The sequence below is a fragment of the Phascolarctos cinereus genome, unplaced genomic scaffold (genome assembly GCF_003287225.1).
Source record: "Phascolarctos cinereus isolate Bilbo 61053 unplaced genomic scaffold, phaCin_HiC Scaffold_3;HRSCAF=262, whole genome shotgun sequence".
NCBI classification, from domain to species: Eukaryota; Metazoa; Chordata; class Mammalia; order Diprotodontia; family Phascolarctidae; genus Phascolarctos; species Phascolarctos cinereus.
In genome coordinates, this window is record NW_027555736.1 from 97,044,206 (window position 1) to 97,062,881 (window position 18,676).

At 40.0% G+C, this 18,676-nt stretch overlaps 1 protein-coding gene across 1 annotated transcript in view; it reads right to left on the bottom strand.

The window, feature by feature from the left end:
- The window catches only part of HABP2 (hyaluronan binding protein 2), a 56,690-nt gene that overhangs the window by 14,204 nt on the left and 23,810 nt on the right, over window positions 1–18,676 (bottom strand). Inside the window, exons 3-7 of the mRNA XM_020988087.2 lie at window positions 8,806–8,916; window positions 7,693–7,800; window positions 4,524–4,640; window positions 1,369–1,488; window positions 667–838 (exon numbers count right to left, since the gene is read on the bottom strand). Coding sequence (XP_020843746.1) covers window positions 667–838; window positions 1,369–1,488; window positions 4,524–4,640; window positions 7,693–7,800; window positions 8,806–8,916 — 628 coding nt within the window. The remainder of the gene's footprint in view (window positions 1–666; window positions 839–1,368; window positions 1,489–4,523; window positions 4,641–7,692; window positions 7,801–8,805; window positions 8,917–18,676) is intronic.

Here is an 18,676-nt window from a genome sequence, read left to right on the forward strand (position 1 = left end):
GCATCCTAATAGGAACTGGTCAAAGAACCCTTTGAACAAGACCAGATCTGCCTAGTTCCTATTTTAGTTACTAGAATCTTAGAATTGGAGGATGACCATAGAAATAATCCAGACTCCTAATCCAGTGCATAAATCCCTCTCCAGAATCCCTCAGGTATCATCATCCCACCTCTGCTAGAAGACCCTTATATTAGGGGATGGAGAAAAGGAGGCTAGGCTGTTGAAAGGGGCTCACAATCTCTCTCCCTTTTCATCCAGCAGGAGGAGCTGAAATATGTCTACCTCACCCCCATGATTTCTACTCTCTTTCTGAGAGTTCCTACAAACATGCTACAGGAAATTAAAAAGGGGTAGAATAATAATAATAATAAGCATTTATATAATACCTACTATGTGCCAGGCTCTTTACTAAATACTTTGTCTCTTTTGATTTTTAACAGTAACCCTGTGTAGTAGGTGCTATTATTGTTCTCATTTGACAGTTGAAGAAACTGAGGCAAATAGAAGCTAAGGGGTTGGCCCAAGATCACACAGTTAGTGTCTCAGACCAAATTTGACCTCAGGTTTTCCTGAATCTAGGCCCAGCTGCTATTCACTATAAGAATAAGAGGGTAGAGAAGAGTAAGACCTCTTAATCATAGAGACAAATGATAAAACCTCTTTTACCTGCAATAGTTGTGTTCACCAATACCATGGACCTTGGCATCCTCCATAAATGTGTTATAAGTCTCATCTAAGAGAAGGTGAGAGTTCCAGTGAAGACAAGTGTTGTGGTCAATTGTCTTGCTGACTTTCCCTCGGTAGTTGAAGCCATTGCCTTCATAACAGTCTTCGGGACCTCCAAGAAAAAAGACAAGTATAGGAAAACAGTCATGCCTTCATCCCTCACCTGAGGAAGGGGCTGGGTATTTGCCAGGCAGCTGGTGGCAACAGAGTAATTTTTCTCCTATGAATTTTTGCTACCCTGAGTGCCAATGACAATGTCTCAGAAAGTAGATGGGTTGAATTTCCAATCCTCCCTCCAAGGTTTAGAACATACAGCTGTAATATGTGGAGAACTGGCCACGAATGAGTTCAGGATGACTGGAGCCCTAGTGGCCCAAAGTAATAATTACGTGAACATGGTGAAGATCACATTCAAGTCTGGTTAAGTTCGGTCTCTACACAGAACTGATCAAATCAGAAGTCAATCACACTTGCGATTTCTATTCTAAAAAGGTAGAAATAGCAGATGCAGACATTGCAAGGAATTCCAAGACCTAAAATGGGTCACATTTTAAGTAAACTCAGACACCAATGAGACATACTGGCTGCTTCCCAAGAATGGTGTTTGGCTCTCTTGGTCTTGGATGTAGGAAATGATCATACCTATTTCACATAATTTTCCTCTGAATCCTTTGGGACAGCTACATGTAAACTTGGATCTCCGCCGATTCCTTCTGCAGATACCTCCATTCTTACAGGGATTTGGTCTACATGCTAGAAAGACTGTCAAAAAGGAAAGTAGGGTCAGTGAGTTCCTTCATAAAGAGAATGCACAGCCTTGGAATTGAAAGGAAGATAGTTTCTCCTGGCCTATACATCTAGATTATATATTTTAGTGACGAGGAAAGACAAATCGCCATAAAGTTTGTTGCTGCCTACAGTAGCAGCTGTGGTTCATTCAGAGGGATGGGGAGGCATGGCTACTGCCAAAGGACCTACGGTTTAGGTTTCTGGGGATACAATATTAATTTGTGCCTTTTTGGTCCTACCCTTAAGCAGGTATGGTGCTCTCTAATAAGATTCCTTCTCTTAACTCAGAACATTGGCTAATCTCTATATTGTCTTATGGTTTATGCTCTTACCTCTGGTATTCTAGTATGGTTAGAAGGCCCCTTACCTGCCCCTTAAGTACCTCTAGGATTGACCTTTGCTAGGAAGGATAGTTTGGTTCTCTACCCATGGGCCATACCTAAGGGTAAATGGAAAAGGACATACCTGCTTCATTTCATTAACTGAGCCAGCTAGGGCCAACTACTGAAAAGATTTAGAGTTGTAAGTGACCTTAGAAATTTCCTAGTCTAGCCCCTTCATTCTAGCCTCTCCTTTACCTAACTTTCCAATTACTGTCTAGGATACCACCACCTTCCAGTCAACCTAGACTTGTGACATAGATACCATCTTCTATGAGAAGCCTTTCCTGAGTCCCCTTAATTCTAGTGTCTTCCTTCTGTTGATTATCTCCAGTCCATCTTGCATTTGGTTGTTTCTACATAGTTGTTTGCATTAGACTGAGTTCCTTGGGAGTAGAGGCTGCCTTTTGACTTTCTTTAGATAGCTAAATAGCTCAGTAAATAAAGTTCTAGCCCCAAGGTCCCATAGGCAATGAAGAATAGAACCAGCATTCATACTTATATCCTCCATGAGTGTCCCCCTAAAAGTCTGGCCTGAGTCCTCTTCTCTGTTCCTCTATATACTATCTCACTTGAAGATCTCATCAGTTCCCATAGATTCAACTATCATTTCCATTCTCAGGTCTATATATTGAGTACTAGACTCTTTCCTGAACTCCAGTTCTCTCATGGGCATCCTAATTAGATATTTCATAGATATTTAAAACTCAATACTTCCAAAATATCATTATCTTCCCACCTCTAAATCCTTTCCTTTTCTGAACTTGCCAAGGGAACTACCATCTTTCCAGTCATGCAGATCAGTAACCTAGGGTGTCATCCTCGCCTCCTCATTCACATACACCCCACACATCCAATCTGTTGCCAAGTCTTGTCATTTCTACCTTCACATAAACGTCTTTCAGGTCCTTCTCTCCACTCACATGGTAACCACCCTTGTTCAGGCTTTGATCACCTCTAGCCTGGACTATTATAATAGCTTCTCAGCTGTTCTCCTTGCTTTAAATCTCTTCCTACTCTATCTTCCAGTTGCTCAAATGATTTTCCTAGAGTATGGGCTTGACCATGTCACTCCCTACTCAATAAACTCCATTGGCTCCCTATTACCTTCAAGATCAAATATGCAATCCTTTGTTTGACTTTTAAACACCTTCACAACCTGTCCCCTCCCAACCTTTCCAGGCTTATTATTCTTTAGTATCTAATTTATTTCCAGTGACACTAGCCTTCATATAGTTCCTTACACTATATACTCCACCTCCCAGTTCCATACCTTTTCACTGCCCTATGACTGGAAATCCCTGCCCTATGACCTTCACTTCCTCACTTCCCTAGCCTCCTTCAAGTCTCAGTTCAAATCCCGTTTTGTAAGAGGCCTTCCCAGGTCTCCCTCTCTTTTCTCTCTTCTTCCTCCTACTTAGTACATCAACTATGAGACTGCCTCCCACTTACATGAAATTTATATCTAGCATGTTTATAATTATTTGCATGTTGACTCCCCCATTAGAATGTGAGCTCCTTGAGGTCAGGAACCATGTTTTTACCTTTCATTTTGTCCCTTAGCCTGTCTCATAGTAAGCACTTCATATGTAAATGTTGACTGTCAGGAATTCATCAGTTAACATCACTGACTGAGCATTTACTATATACATGCACAGTCTTGAATACTTGAGAGGGATACTGAGGAAATTAATGATGTGGACTCTGCCCTTAGGGTTTTCATAGTTTAACTGAGGAGATAGCCACATGTGCCCAAATACAAGAGTTTGGAACACTTTGGAAGCAATAATGAATACTATCATGCAGAAAGAATACATAAACAAGGGATCTAGAAAATCAAGGCAAGTTTCCAGGAGGGGGGGGGAGGGAGTTTTGAACTGATGTATTTGGGAAATGAAGGGCATAGGGTGGTTGTGTACCCTGAAGATTCTTATTAAATATCAATGAAATATTATTGAATGACAACCTAGAATACCAGGCCCTCAGAGGCTATTGCTTCCTTGTTCATCCAGGAAAAAGGAGACTTCCAAATTCCCATTTGCTTTGTCTCCCAACTGTTATCATTTAATATCTATTGAATAACTACAAGACCTGTCCACAGATGGCTCCAATTCAATAATATAATAAACATTTAATAAGCACCTACTACAAGTGAGTCAATTGGCTGGGTGCTGTGTTAGAGATATGAAGATGGTAACAAAACAGTTCCTGTCTTCAGGAAGTTTGTCTTCTACTAGGGGATGCAATATGCTCACTGAGAAGTAGACACAAGATAATTCAGGGAGGGAGACAGAGTCCCAACAGCTCAAGGTATGGAAATACTTCCTATAGGAGTGACACATGAGATGTATTAAAGGAAGCTAGAGATACTGGGAATCAGAGGTAAGTATGTTTCAGACATGGGGGAATGCCTTTTTAAAGGCTTAGAGACTGAAGAGTGAATGTTTTTTAGTTCAGTTAACAGCAAAAAGGCCAGACTTTGGAAGAAGAGTAATGCAAAATAAGTCTGGAAAGGGTAGGCTGGAGCCATATTAGGAAAGACTTTGCCCTCTATACACAGTGACAACCATGTCTAAATATAAGATCAGCCTAAATGGGTTTTCTCCCCTGCTCCCACCTATGACTTACCTTTCGAACAGTTTGGACCCCTATATGGATGGTTACAGGCACATCTGTAATACGGTGGAGTCTGGATAATGAGACATTCTCCCCTGGCACAAGGATTTCTCTGGCATGTGTTTCGTACTACAACAGACAAGTAGTAAAAGGGGAGAAATTCAATTCAATAAGTATTTATTAAGCACCTCAGCACTGGGGATACAAAGATGAAAAATGGCCTGGTCCCTGCCTTCAAGCAGCTTAAAATAAAAAAGGAAATTAAATCTATAACTGATATCTAATAGGGAAAAAACCAAAAAGACCCTAACATTGATTTGGGTGCATTTTTCTCACTGTGCTGCCCTTCACCTATAAATACAGCGATACTCAACTTTGCTTTGACTTGTAGCTCTAGTAGGAATGATGGGCTTCCCCAAACCATCCTTCCTTCACCCCTTTGCAGAAAACCAGCTTTCCTTTATGAGGTGGTCAGAGTGAACTAAGTAAAGTCTGTGGCTTTGGAAGAGAGCATTCTCTGCATGAAATGAACTTGTATGTGTGAGATGTGAACCTCTAAGTTTGGCCTCTTCCCCGTCCCCCCACCCATTTTCTTAATACATAGTCAGGAAATATTTATTAAGCATCTACTATGTATCAGGCACTGTGCTAAGCTCTGGGGATACAGAAAAGGCAAAAGACAGTCCCTGCCCACAAGGAGCTTACACTCTAATAGGGGAACAACATGCAGACACACACACACACACACACACACACACACACACACACACAGAGCAAGCTGTATACAGGATAAATAGGAAATAATTAACAGAAAGAAGGCACTAGGTTTAAGATGGGTTGGGGAAGGCTTGATGTAGAAAGTAGGATTTAAGTAGGGACTTAAAAGGATCCAGGGCGGTCAGTGGTTGGAGAGGAGGAGGGAGAGCATTCCAGACTTGAGGGAGAGCCAGGGAAGATGCCCTGAGATTAGAGATGGATGTCTTATTCTTGGAAAAGTCAGGAGGCCAGGATCCTTGGATTGAAGAGTACCTCTCTGGGAGGAAGGTCTAAGAAGACTGGAAAGGTAGGAGGGGGCTAGGTTATGATGGACTTTGAATGCCAAAAAGAGCATTATTTAATCCTGATGAAAATAGGAGGCTATCAGAGTTTGTTGAGGAGGGGGGTGACATGGTCAGACCTGTGCTTTAGGAAAATCATTTTAGTGGCTGAATGGGAGGATGGATTGGAGTGGGGAGAGACTTAAGGCAAGCAGACCCACCAGCAGCTTTTGCAATAAGCCAGGTGACAGGTGATGAGAGCCTGTATTAGAAAGGTGGCAGTTTCAGAGGAGAGAAGAGGGCCTAAATAAGAGATGGTACAAAGGTGAAATTGACAGGCTTTATCAACCAATTGGATGGGGGGGGTGAGAAATAGTGAGGGTTAGTCCAGGATAACTCCTAGGTTGTGAGCTTGAGGGACTGGGAAGCATGGTGCTCTTCTCTAGATAGGGGAGAAGGTTTAGGGGAAAAGATAAGTTTCAGAAATACTGAATTTAAGATGTCGACTGGACATCCAATTTGAAAAGTCTAAATGGCAGTTGGAGAAGTGAGATTGGAGGTCAGCAGAGCATTTGGGGCAGAATAGGTAGATTTGAGAACAATCAGCATAGAGGTCGAAATTAAATCCCTGGGAGTCATCAAGTGAAGTAATATAGAGGGAGAAGAGAGTCCAGGACAGAACCCAGGGTACACCTATGGTTAGAAGACATGAACTGGATGAGGATCCAGCAAAGGAGACAGAGAAGGAAAGGCCAGATAGATAGGAGAACCAGTGGTGTCTTGAAAACCTAGAGAGAAGAGAGTATCAAAGAAGCAGGAGTGGTCAACAGTGTCAAATCTACAGAGAGGACAATGACAATGAGGATTGTGACAAAGACATTAGATTTGGTAACTAGGAAATCATTAGTGACTTTAGACAGAGCAGTTTTGATGGAATGATAGGGTCAGAAGCCAGATTGTAAGGAGTTAAGAAGAGAGTAGGAGGAGACAAAGTGGGGGCCACTTATCATAGACTGTCTTTTCCAGTTTAGCTACAAAGGGAAGAAGAGATATAGGATGATAGTTCACGAGAATGGAAGGATCAAGTGAGGTCTTTTTCAGGATAGGGGAGACATAGGCATGTCAATTTGTGCCTTTACCAATGAGTTAACGAAATATAGTATTTAGGGGCTCAAAAATCATAAATAATCATGGAACTAAGAATTTTAAGATTACCTAGTTCATCCATGTTTGCTAAAAGGACTTTGCTTTTATTTTCTTTTTTCTAATGGGGTGTGAGATGGAAGAACAAGAGGAGATTGGCATAGGGTAGAAGAAAAAAAAAGCAAAAGAGAGTGATTGAAGCATTTTTTAAAAGAAATGCAGAAAAGAGAATAAAAAGGCCAGAAAGAAGCACACAGAAGCAGGATAGCTTTGAAAGCTATGGTTGAATTTGTTATTTACTTTAAAAAATGTAAGTTGTTTATAATAAAAACTACAGTTGTATACGTAAATCTCTTTTTTCCAGTATATGAATGGAAATACCAATTTTATTTGGTGTTTGTTAAATTCAGAATAAATATACGTTTTAAAAAATTACCTGAACTGTAACCACTGAAGTAGGAAGAGTTTCAGGTAATAATTGCTCATATTTCTGTAGCACTTTAAAGTCTACAAAACACTTTCCTTACAAAAACACCATGGGGGACTTCTCACAAATATTATCATCCTCATTTTGCAGATGAGGAAACAGTCTCAGAAATGTGGATCAAGTTATGTTCATACAGCTAGTAAGGGGCAGAGCCAGGATTCAGACCCTGGTCTCCCAACTCCAGGTTGAGTGCATTTCTGGGGTCTGCTATTAATTCATGGTGTGACCTTGGATGAATCATTTCCCCCTACCTTATGTTCCTCCTCTTACCCGTCCCACCTCAGCCTTAGTTCTCTAACTAGAAGCTTTCTAAAGTCCCATCTAACTCCAGAATCCTTTGCCAGAATAAGTGTAATTGCACATTTAGCTGCTCTTTCCAAGGTCAATTTGGCCCATTCCTTTATAATCCAGGGAGCAGGTTGAGGATGGGGGTAAAGGGTGGAGTCTGGGAGCAGGGTATGTTTCCTTTTCAGTGTGAGAGATTCAAAAGCAAAATTTAGAAAAACACACTCACCTATTTGACATTTTCCCCCGGTGAATAGGGCAGGGCAGTTACATTTGAAGCTATCTCCTTTTATAACACAGTCACCACCATGCATGCAAGGATTGGGCTGGCATGGATCTGCAGTATTTAGAAAGTAGAGAATGTTTGCAGGGGTTGCTGACAAATCAAGCAAGCAACTAATATTTAGTAAGCACCTACTATGTGCCAGGCACTGTGCTAAGTGCTGGTGATACATGTACAAAGAATGAAATAATCCCTATTTGCAAGGAGATTATTTACTAACCTTAAGGTCTCTAAAAACATAAGTAAAATGTATTTATTAAAAACGATAGCAAGGTGAATAACAAAAAAAGAATTCCCTCCTACCCAGAAGGGCACACTCTCTTACAGATTCCCATGGCATCATTGGAAGAGAAGAGACTTAACTACCAATCTTGAGCTTATAAATGACCCACACTTTTAAAACATCTTCCTCACAACAGTCCTGTCAGGTAATACAAGTGTCATTAGTCCCATTTTAAGGATAAAGAACAGAGACTCTGAAAGGTTAATAATTGTGAAGAGTAAGCAGCTAGTATGGGTCTGAGGCAGGATTCAAAAACCTTGTCTCCTGATGCCAAGTCCTGTACTCCATTTACCATGGCATGCACCCTGTTGTCTTTTCTCTTGGGTCCTCACCACAACGGGCCTCTTCTACTTGTGATCTGTTTTGTACACGAAAGCCTACACCGTGATAAGAGATAAAAACGTGACTGGCTTTGTGGCTGGCAGTCAGAAGTCTAGTGAGTTCTAACACTCATTCTACTACCAACTAAAAGTGTGATCTTGAACAACCACTTTTATTTGTCTGGACCTCAGTTTCCTCATCTGTAAAAATGAGGACATTGATGAGATAATCTCCAAAGTCCCTTCTATCCTTAAGATTCTATAATTCTCAAAGGAGGAAAAGTCCTAAACATAATACTGTCTAAATAATTCTTTTGACACCATCATTTTGAGACAATACTTGGGGTGATGAGAGAGAGGAGAGACAGTGCAAAGAGAATACAGACATCCATGCATTTCCTCCCTTTCCTCCCAAGTTTCCCATCTATCACATCCCAAATAAGCTGATTTTCTTACCATTTTCTATAGAGACCCAAGTAGTATACTCGTGATACTCAGACACATTACTTATAATTGTTTCATTATCATAATATTCAGCACTATATTCATAGTCATCAGGAGTCCAATCTACAGCAGGTGAGAGAATGAAAGAGAAATGGTTAAAGAAACATAACATTTTATTACATTTATAGAATAAATATAACATTAGTAGAATGCATAATCTTCAACTTGGCCCCTGAAAATTCCATCTGGATTCAAGGTACTCTTTGGGGCAGCATTGTTTCAAAACCTCTTCCCTAATCTCCCATTCAATGTATTCTCTTATTTTACAAATGACATTTTACACGTAAAATCATTAGTAAAAGGCATTTATTAAAACAGTAGCAAGGTAAATAGCAAGAAAAGAATTCCCTCCTATCCAGAAGGGCACACTCTCTTACAGATTCCCATGGCACCATTGGAAGAGGAGAGAATCAAGAACCCAGCAACCACTCTCCTGGAATTGCAGTATCTCTTTGCCTCGGTAGCTGAGACTTGTTACTTCCTACAGAGCTCCTGGTGGCTATCTGCTCGGGTTGCTGCTTCTTCTAAGATGCCATTTACTGCTTCTCTGATGAAATGCTTCTAGACTGTTTCTCTGCTGTTCAGCTATTGCTCTATGCCAGCTCTCTGACTACTATCAACTATTAAATGACTTTTTCCTTACAGATAGGGTTTTTGGGGCCAGTTCAAAGCTATTTTATCTCTTTTTTGAGTCATACCTATAAGTATACCCAGCCAGGAATATAGAGAATTACTTGGGTAAATTCTGTCTTTTTGACTACTTTGCTTTACTCTCACTAGGGGCTTCCCTAAACCTGATTGATATTTGGGCTGGGATGAGCAGTGTCCCTGGCAGATAACACTACAACTGTAGATTTTTTGAGGAACAGGACGTAGCTAGAAGCCTTTGCCTTTTAATTGCACCCAAATTTCTACCCTCCTTTCACTTCTTTTCTACCCGATGAAACAATGTGACTGAAACAGAGGCTGCTTGTCCCTCTGACTCTGTAAAATTGGGTGAAGGAGAGGGAAAAGTTTGAGCCAGTTGTTCAATTTTCAGTCTGAGCATTTATTCCTCAAAAATTGGCAATCACTACAATAAGGTCTTGATTCTTATGTGTGTGTGTTCTTGATGCTAGACAAAAAAGTGAAATAAGAAATGTGAATAATGGAGATTAAACTTAAAGTGTGTTGTAGCTATATCTCCTCCTCTTCCTCCAGAGAGCCACTTGTTAAACTTATCAGCATAGTCTTGGGCTGGAGGCAACAGAGCAGAGAGGTACTATTAGCTTTTTTTGCAGTTGGGAAAACTGAGGCTTAAAGAGATGAGATTTGTTTAAGGGCAGCTGGGTAAGCACTGGGCTTCGAATCAGGAAGACTCATCTTCCTGAGTTCAAATCTGGCCTCAGACATTTACTAGCAGTGTGACCCTGGGCAAGTCACTTAACCCTATTTACCTCAGTTTCCTCATCTGTAAAGTGAGCTGGAGAAGGAAATGACAAACACTCCAGTATTTTTGCCAAGAAAACCCCAAAATGGGGTTATAAAGTGTCAGGTATGACTGAAAAACGACTGAACAGCAACACAGAGTGTATAGGCAGGTTTGGAACTTGTGTTTCTTGCCTTTGCACATGGATTAATTCAGATTTCTTAAAGAGCCTCTATCATCCACTTCAGGTCCAATATGCCAAAGAAATTCCTTGCTCTTTTCTTGTCTGTCATTGTTTGGCATTCTACTTACTCTATATATGGAGCAAAGAATGTCCACACTTACTTTGGGGGATGGCTTTCCTTTTTATTCTCATCCATATCTAGGCTTCCAACCTAAAATTTTGATAGCCACGAAAGACAATCTGCTAAATATTTACGAACCTTGAATAATGTTGGGGGGAACGCAGTAACAGGAGCCAGAGCCCTGCCTCACAGCCATAAGCACTGAAAACTTCCAACAGATGCTGGCTGTATTTTTCAGACTTGGGAAGCAATAGGAGGTAGAAGAAGTTTTGTATGTGGAGAAAGTTGAGTTGACTTCCTTGACTCCAGATGGTATCCCAGGCACCAGCAGGAATTATATAAAGAGCTCTCCAGATACATATGATAATAAGGAGAGAGAAAATGCAGATAGCAAACCTGAAAAAGTTCTCCTACAGAGCTGGCCTGATGGCTTAATGGGTAACATTCTACTTTGGACTGATCATCAATTGCCATTATCTTAGCTTCCTCAGTCATTCGGTTATAGTCCTTATCTCTTTGGCTTTTGAAAAATCTACTTTTGTAAAATAACTTTTGTATTTCATATTAAAATAGAACTAGTCCTTTATTTCTTCTTGAATACACTAACTCTGGTTCCATTCCAAAATTTCACCTCATTTATCACAATGTCAAGTCAGGACTCCTTCTCCTGGCTCATTATCTTACAGGAACTGAATTTCTACAATATGAAAGTGCTCTTGGAGCACACCTAGCCAGGGATAAGGATCTCAGTTGAAGATAAGACCATTGTCTTCCTGGAGCAAATCAAGTTTTCCTCCATCTAACGAGACAAAGCAAAGAAAGAAACAACAAGGGGAAATAAAATATTTCTCCAAGTTTGATATGCAAGATTTCATTCTGCCTTTGGTGGGGGGGGTGCAGCAGAAAGGGAGGAGTAGAGAAATGACTTTGGTAATGAGAAGATTGGATCATTTATTTATTTATCTCTCCTTGGAGAACTGCCTTTTTTTTTCCTTTCCAGCAGGTGTTTTTGGATAATTACTTTTCCAGGTGTTTAAGTCATTTCCTGAATAACTTCAGAATAATGGTGCATAGTTTCTCAGCTTCTTTGTAGGTGTTGAAAAATGGAAGAAAACCACACGTCTAAGAAGGACAGTTAAGATGCTGTCTATCAGGGGGATGATAGAAATGACCTCCAGCAGGTCTTTCCAGTGTTAGAAAAAATATAACATTAAACAAGTGCCATTTGATTGGCATGTTTTATTTTTTCTCCACTAGACTACGAGCTCTGTTCAGGCAGGGAATATGTCTTATTTGGCTTTTGTTTCCTTTGGTCAGACAAAGACAGGACCATTAGAGCTCAATCAATATTTTTTGGATCGAATGGAAGTGATGGACTGCAAGTACAGTGAGTCAACAGTATGATATGGCAGTTCCCTTACAGCTCCCTCCCCACCAAAACTAATGCTGCACTGGGAAGCATAGTTTATAAGAATAGGAAGTAGTAGTCCCACTGTACTCTTCCCTGGTGAGACGATGTGTAGAATAATGTGTTCAGGTCTTGGCAATAATCTGAAGAGTGTTCAGAGGAAGGCAACTAGAATAAAGGCCTTGAATCTGAGTCCTATGAGTAGTGGATGAAGCAACTGGGGGTACTTAACCTGGTGAAAAGAAGGCTCAGGGTAGAACATAATAGCTGTCTTCAAGTATTTAAGGAGCTATTATATGGAAGAGGAATTAGACTTGTTCTATTTTGCCCTAAAAGGTAAAACTAGGAATAATGAATGGAAGTTTCAGAGAGGAAAAATTAGGTTTGATGTAAGGAGAAAAAACCCTACAACTTCCTTCCAACTAAGAGCTACACAAAAAGGGGATGGGATGCCATGATAGATAGTGGGCATATATCACTTCAAAGAGATCGTCAAACGGAAGTTGAATGACCATTTGTTGGGTATGTTTTAGCGGGGATTTTTTTCTGGTATGAGTTGGTCTACATGATTGCCAAGATCTCTTCCAACTCTGAAATTCTGTGATTCTGAACTATAATGGTTTCTAACTGCTGTACAGAGTGGCAAAGGAAAACATTAAGCTAATCTCTGCTGAAAATAAAGTCAATTGCGGAAGAACTCCCTTCTAAAGAAGTCTGTTAAATACAAATATGCTAGGATTCTCTCATTCTTCAAGAACATGGCTTTTTCCACTATTGGGATGGACAGAATCAACTGGGGCAGTGGGTCCCAGATCACCAAGACAGGGAGGGGTCTTCAAGACGTAGGGATGTGTATCCAAATAGAACTAAGTCACTTGGGGCTGATCAGGGCTGATATGGCTATGGAAATTCCCTTCAACAGTAGCTACATTTCCTGTTCTGAACTCAAAGAATTAACAGTCTGCTGTAAACATGGCCCTGGAAAGAGCAGCATGCCCCGATCCCTGTGAAGAATGAGCCTGCTACTACCTACACCAACATCAACAAACTATCACCGTCAGGCACGCAAACCTAAAAGGCAGCACAAAGAGATTTCAGATCCCGTTTCCAGCTTGATTCCTCTAGGGGCAAAAGCCTTGTAGAGATGAGACGGGTGACTACCTCTATATGTCAAACAAGTGAATCAACTGAGAAATAGTTATTAAGTGCCTACTGAGTGCGAGGCACCACGCTAAGCACTGAGGATACAAAAAGAGGCAAAAGACAGTCCTGCCCTCTAGGAGCTTACAGTCTAACAGGAGAGACAACGTATAAACAAATATATACAAAGTGAGCTATATATAGGATAAAGAGGAAAGAATAGGAAGGTACTAAAATTAAAAGCGGTTAGGGAAGGCTTCCAGTAAAAGATGGAATTTTAGTCGGGACTTCAAGGAAGCTGGTAGAGGTTCCACTTCCTCAACAACCACAGCTAGTGAAGACCCAGAAAAGAAAGTCCTTGACACTAGAGTCCTTGGTGCAATCATACACATAATATACATGTATATACATACATAACATATGTATATATACGAGAAAGCTCCATCGAAAGGAAGAGAAATCTATCAAGAAATATTCAGTTCCCTTCCCTCCCCATTACATGCAAGGTATTTTTTTAAGTACCATGGAGAATTCAAGGATATTTAAGACACAGTCCCTGACCTCAAGAAGCTTAGAGAAACTTATAAGATAGTTGGGGGGAGAGAACATGCACACAAAAAGTCAAATAACAATATGGGAGATGCTATAGATGTACACATATATGTATATATACTCACATATTGTATGTGTATAATATATATATTTGTTGTTGTTCAGTTGTTTCTGACTCTTTGTTGACCCCATGTGGGATTTTCTTGGCAAAGATACTAGAGTGGTTTGTCATTTCCTTCTCCAGTTCATTTTTACAAATAAGGAAACTGAGGCAAACAGGGTTAAGTGGCTTGCCCAGGATCACACAGCTACGAAGTGTTTGAGGCTGGATTTGAACTTAGGAAAAGGAGTCTTCATGACTTCAGGCCCAGCATTCTATTCACTGTGCCACCTAGCTGCCCATATATTATATACACACATGCTACATGTGTATAAACATATATAATGTGTACCTATACTACATACTTATAAAAATACATAATATGCATATTATATACACAATACTATATGTGTATAAACAGATATAATATATACACAATATATGCCTATACTATATATGTACAAACATACATAATATATGTATGACCACATAATACAAACATATCTATATATAGTACATATAAATATACACAATATGCATATTATATACACAATACTATATGTGCATAAACAGATATAATGTACACACAATATCTACCTATACTATATATGTACAAACATATATAATATATATTATATACATTATATGTGTATAACCACATATAATATAAACATACATATATACTACATATATAAACATACATAATATGCACATCACATACACATTTACCATACTTGTATAAACATATAATACAGGCACAACACATACATATACTATATATGTATAAACATATGTAATCCATATATTATAATACTATACATGTATAAACACATATACACATAGATTCAAACATAATGTTTACATATAATATATGCACATAAATATACATAATGTATATTATATATGCACATTATATAAACAGATATATACACATATTATAAGATATACTACATATGTATAACATTAAATATGCATATGTATCTGTGTATGCATATGTGTGTAACTGTGTGTGTATGTATGTGTGTGTGTATTTTTTCCTTATTTTTAGGTTCCCCATTTTCCTCTCAGCTGCTGCTTTCTGCGCCAAAGGCTCCCAAACGTATTTGGCCTACTGCCCCTTTAAAAAAAAATTACTCAGCACCCCACTGGAGTTAGGTTAGATTGACCCTTATTTTTGTTCAATGCCCCCAATTGCACCAGAGGCTACTACCACCACTCTCCTGGATTGTCCCAGTGCCCCCCAGGGGGTGGTATTGCCCACTTTAGGAACCTTTGCCAGACTCTCTTTGAGTCCAGGGCCAATCTCCTTTGTTCAAAGGGATATTATTGGGCATTGAAGAAGTGGTCTCAAACTGAGGCTTTCTTCTTAGTATCACTAGGAAAATTAAAAGAGCACTGGAAAAAGGGGAGAAAATGGACAACTGTGTGAAATATTTCACTTAAGGATTTCTCTAGTCAACAATTCAGTCCAATAAAACTGCATTAAGTGCCTACTATATACAAGACATTGTGCTAGGTATTGGGGAACATACACTTAATGAAGGGTTGGGGTAACATGAAAGAAGTCATGAAAAGTAGGTGGGAGACAAATCACTTCCAGATGATGCCAGCATGAGGAGTTTCAATACATGCATGTAGGAAATAGACAGAAAGATGGGCTCAGAGCCAGAAAGACCTAGGTTTCAATCCTGCCCCCAGATGCTTACTAACTGTGTGACCCTGGGCAGGTAGTTTAATTTCTCTGTGCCTCAGTTTCTTCATCTGTATAATGAGAAAGTTGGATTTGATGGCCTCTAGGATACATTCCAATTTAAAATCTATCATCCTATGTGTATGTTTGTATGTGTATATATATGTGTGTGTGTGTGTGTATGCATATATTTGATAAAATGAGATATTTATAAAGCACTTAGCATAGTAGGTGCTATATAAATGCTAGCTATTATTATAAATAAATTTACTAAGGGAGAAGACTTCTGAGTAAGGGAGAGACATGGTTTGATCTTTGTTTTAGGAATACTAATTAGAAGCTGTGCGAAGGACATTTTGGACAGGGGAGAGACTGGAAGCCGTGGAAATATTGAGGAGGTGAGGAAACCTGGCAACTTTGTGGAAATGGAGTGATGAGGAAGAGGGAAGAGTCAAAGGTGACTCTGAGGATAGGAACCTGGGCAGTAGCCAGGACAGAAATAGGAAAGTATAGGGAAGGGTAGAAAATCATGGATTCCATTGTGGAAATGGGGAATTTGGTTATTGATGGGAAGCCCTGTTTGTTGAACTGAATATCCACCGAAAATAGAGTAGCCATCCTGTGTTATCTCTGTGTTGTTATGCTGGGATGATATCAACGTGTACCTCACAGCACCATCATAAGGATCAACTGAGTATTTTGCAAACATTTAAGTGCTATATAGATGTAACCTATTTATTGTGATAATAATTATGATGATGACGACGATGATGATATTTGATACTCATAACTACCCCATGAAGTAGGGAGGGAGCTCCTGACTGGAGATGAGAAAATTGAGGCACAAAAAGGTTAAATAATATGTTTAAGATGATACAGCTCATTAATGACAGTTCTGGGACCTGAACTAGGTCTTTCTATGCCCAGACCTGTGCTTTCCACTACTGCACAAGGTTTCTCATTTATTTCAGTTCCGTGGAAGTCAGCAAGTTTTAGGAAACATCAGGAGTTGAGGACTTTAGCTCAGTCAGAGGCTGAAGGCCTTTGGACCAAGCTTACAGTGGTCTGTGTCCAGGGTCTTTCCCCAAAAAGCTGTGAGTTACTGCAAAGGGGGTTTTGCAGCTGCTCTGGTTAAAGAGCTTGCCAGATGTGTGAAATGCAATCAAAATCCCTGGTATCACGTCCCTGTTGGCATCATCAATCATCATGGCACAGAAACCTCCTCGGAGGGCCTACACCAAAACACAGTCCTGTCTGATTCCATTTGACGTTTTGAGTCGAGCTGACAGTGCGCTCTCTGTGGAGATCCTCTCTGGCAGGCAGTGGGATGGCTGATGGATGGGCTCAGCACACATTTCAGGAGAGAGCCAAGCTTTGAAAAAGCACCTCCGTAGCCCTGGTGGCTGACAGTGTCACCTGCCGTGGTTAGATCCACAAAGACCTGAGTTGTTTGGCTTAACGCTTCCTTCTCCAGCAGCTGGGTAATGAAGCAGGGTGCTCCTCTGGGTCTTAAAACCATACTGTGCTGTCCAAGAAAGACTAAGGAGTTGGAAAAAGGACACCAAGTCTGGAGTCTGAAAGTGTGGATCCCATACCTGGTTCTCCAAATTTCTACCTCTTATCTGTATAACCTTGGGCAAATCACTCCCTCTATTTGAACCTCAGTTTCCTTATTTGTAAGATTGAGGGAGGAAGCTGTTGAACTATCAATAATATTTAAGACCCCTTTCTACTTAAAGTCTTAAAACAGGAGTTATTAACCTGGGGTCTGTGAACTTGAAAAAAATATGTATCTTAATAACTGTTTCAGCAAAATTGGTTTCCTTTGTAATCCTACGTATTTTATTTTGTGCATTTAAAAACATTATTTTGAGAAGAGGTCCATGAACTTCACCACATTGCCAAAGGAGGTCCATGGCACAAAATAAGTTAAGTTCCCATTGGCCAGTTGCTTAATTCTTGGCTAATTCATGTCCTTGGTAAAATAGTTAATATAATAATAGCTAGCATTTCTATAACACTTCAAGGTTTGCAAAGACCTTTATGTATGTCATTTCATTTGATCCTCATTATAGATCCTGTGAGGGAGGTGATATTATTACCCTCACCTTTCAGGTGAGGAAACTGAAAATGAGACAGGTTGAATTACTTGTCCAGGTTACAGAGTTAGGAAACAACTAAGGCAGAATTTGAACTCAAGTCTTCCTGACTCCAAGGTTCATGCTCTAGCTACTGTAACCCCTCACTGCTCCAAAGCTAAAAGAAAAAGAAAAAAAAATGTGAAAGTAATGAGCTCTTCATGGTGTGGGCATTATGGTTGGATTTAGAGTCTGAGGATCTAGAATTGGATTGCAGGTTTGCTTCAGTTTGGTCAAATTGCTTCACTTTTCTGGGCCTCAATTTCCTTATCTCCAAAATGAGGGAGTTGGACTTAATGTATTCTAAGATTCTTTCCGGCTCTAAAGCTATCATCCCAAGTCAGATTGCAGGGTGTGCATGGGTGGTGAAGGAGAAGAAATGAATGTAGGTTACTTTTCCCAGGACTTTAAACAATGAAGAGGAGACATATCAGGATGCTCACCTGAACTATTTCGTTTCCTAATTGGTCCTTCTGTCTGCATTCTCTCTCTGTCTCTGTCTCTCCATCTGTCGCTTTCCCTCTCTCTGTCTCTGCCTGTCACTTTACCTCTCTCTGTCTCTCTTTGTCTCTGTCTTTCTCTGTCTCTCTCTGTCTCTGTCTCTCTCTCCCCATCCCTCTGTCTGTCTCTCCAATCAATCAGTAAGTTACTCAACAACTGATTATTATTCCTCCTTTACATACCTGCTAAAATAGTTTTCCAAATGCACAGGTTTGACTGTACCTCATTCATTGTCTCAGGGATACAATACCAAAGAGCCTGACATTTAAGGTGCTCCATGATTTAGCCCCAACCTACTTTTCCAACCTGATTCCACATTATCACCCTTCACGCACTCTGTTTTTCAGTCAATCTCTATTACCGGCTATTATTCCCCAATTTATCCTTCATACTCCTATCCCCGTGCATTCGTATAAGTGCTCTCTCTCTCTCTCACCTCCATGTCTGGTATTCACAACCTTCATCCATGCCTCTTAAAAGCTTTCTCTTCGTTCAAGGCCTAGCAGGACTTTTTTCTTTTTAAAATTTCTTTCTTCTTCTTTTGTAAAGCATGGAGTAAACAAGGCTCTGCTCAAGGGTCC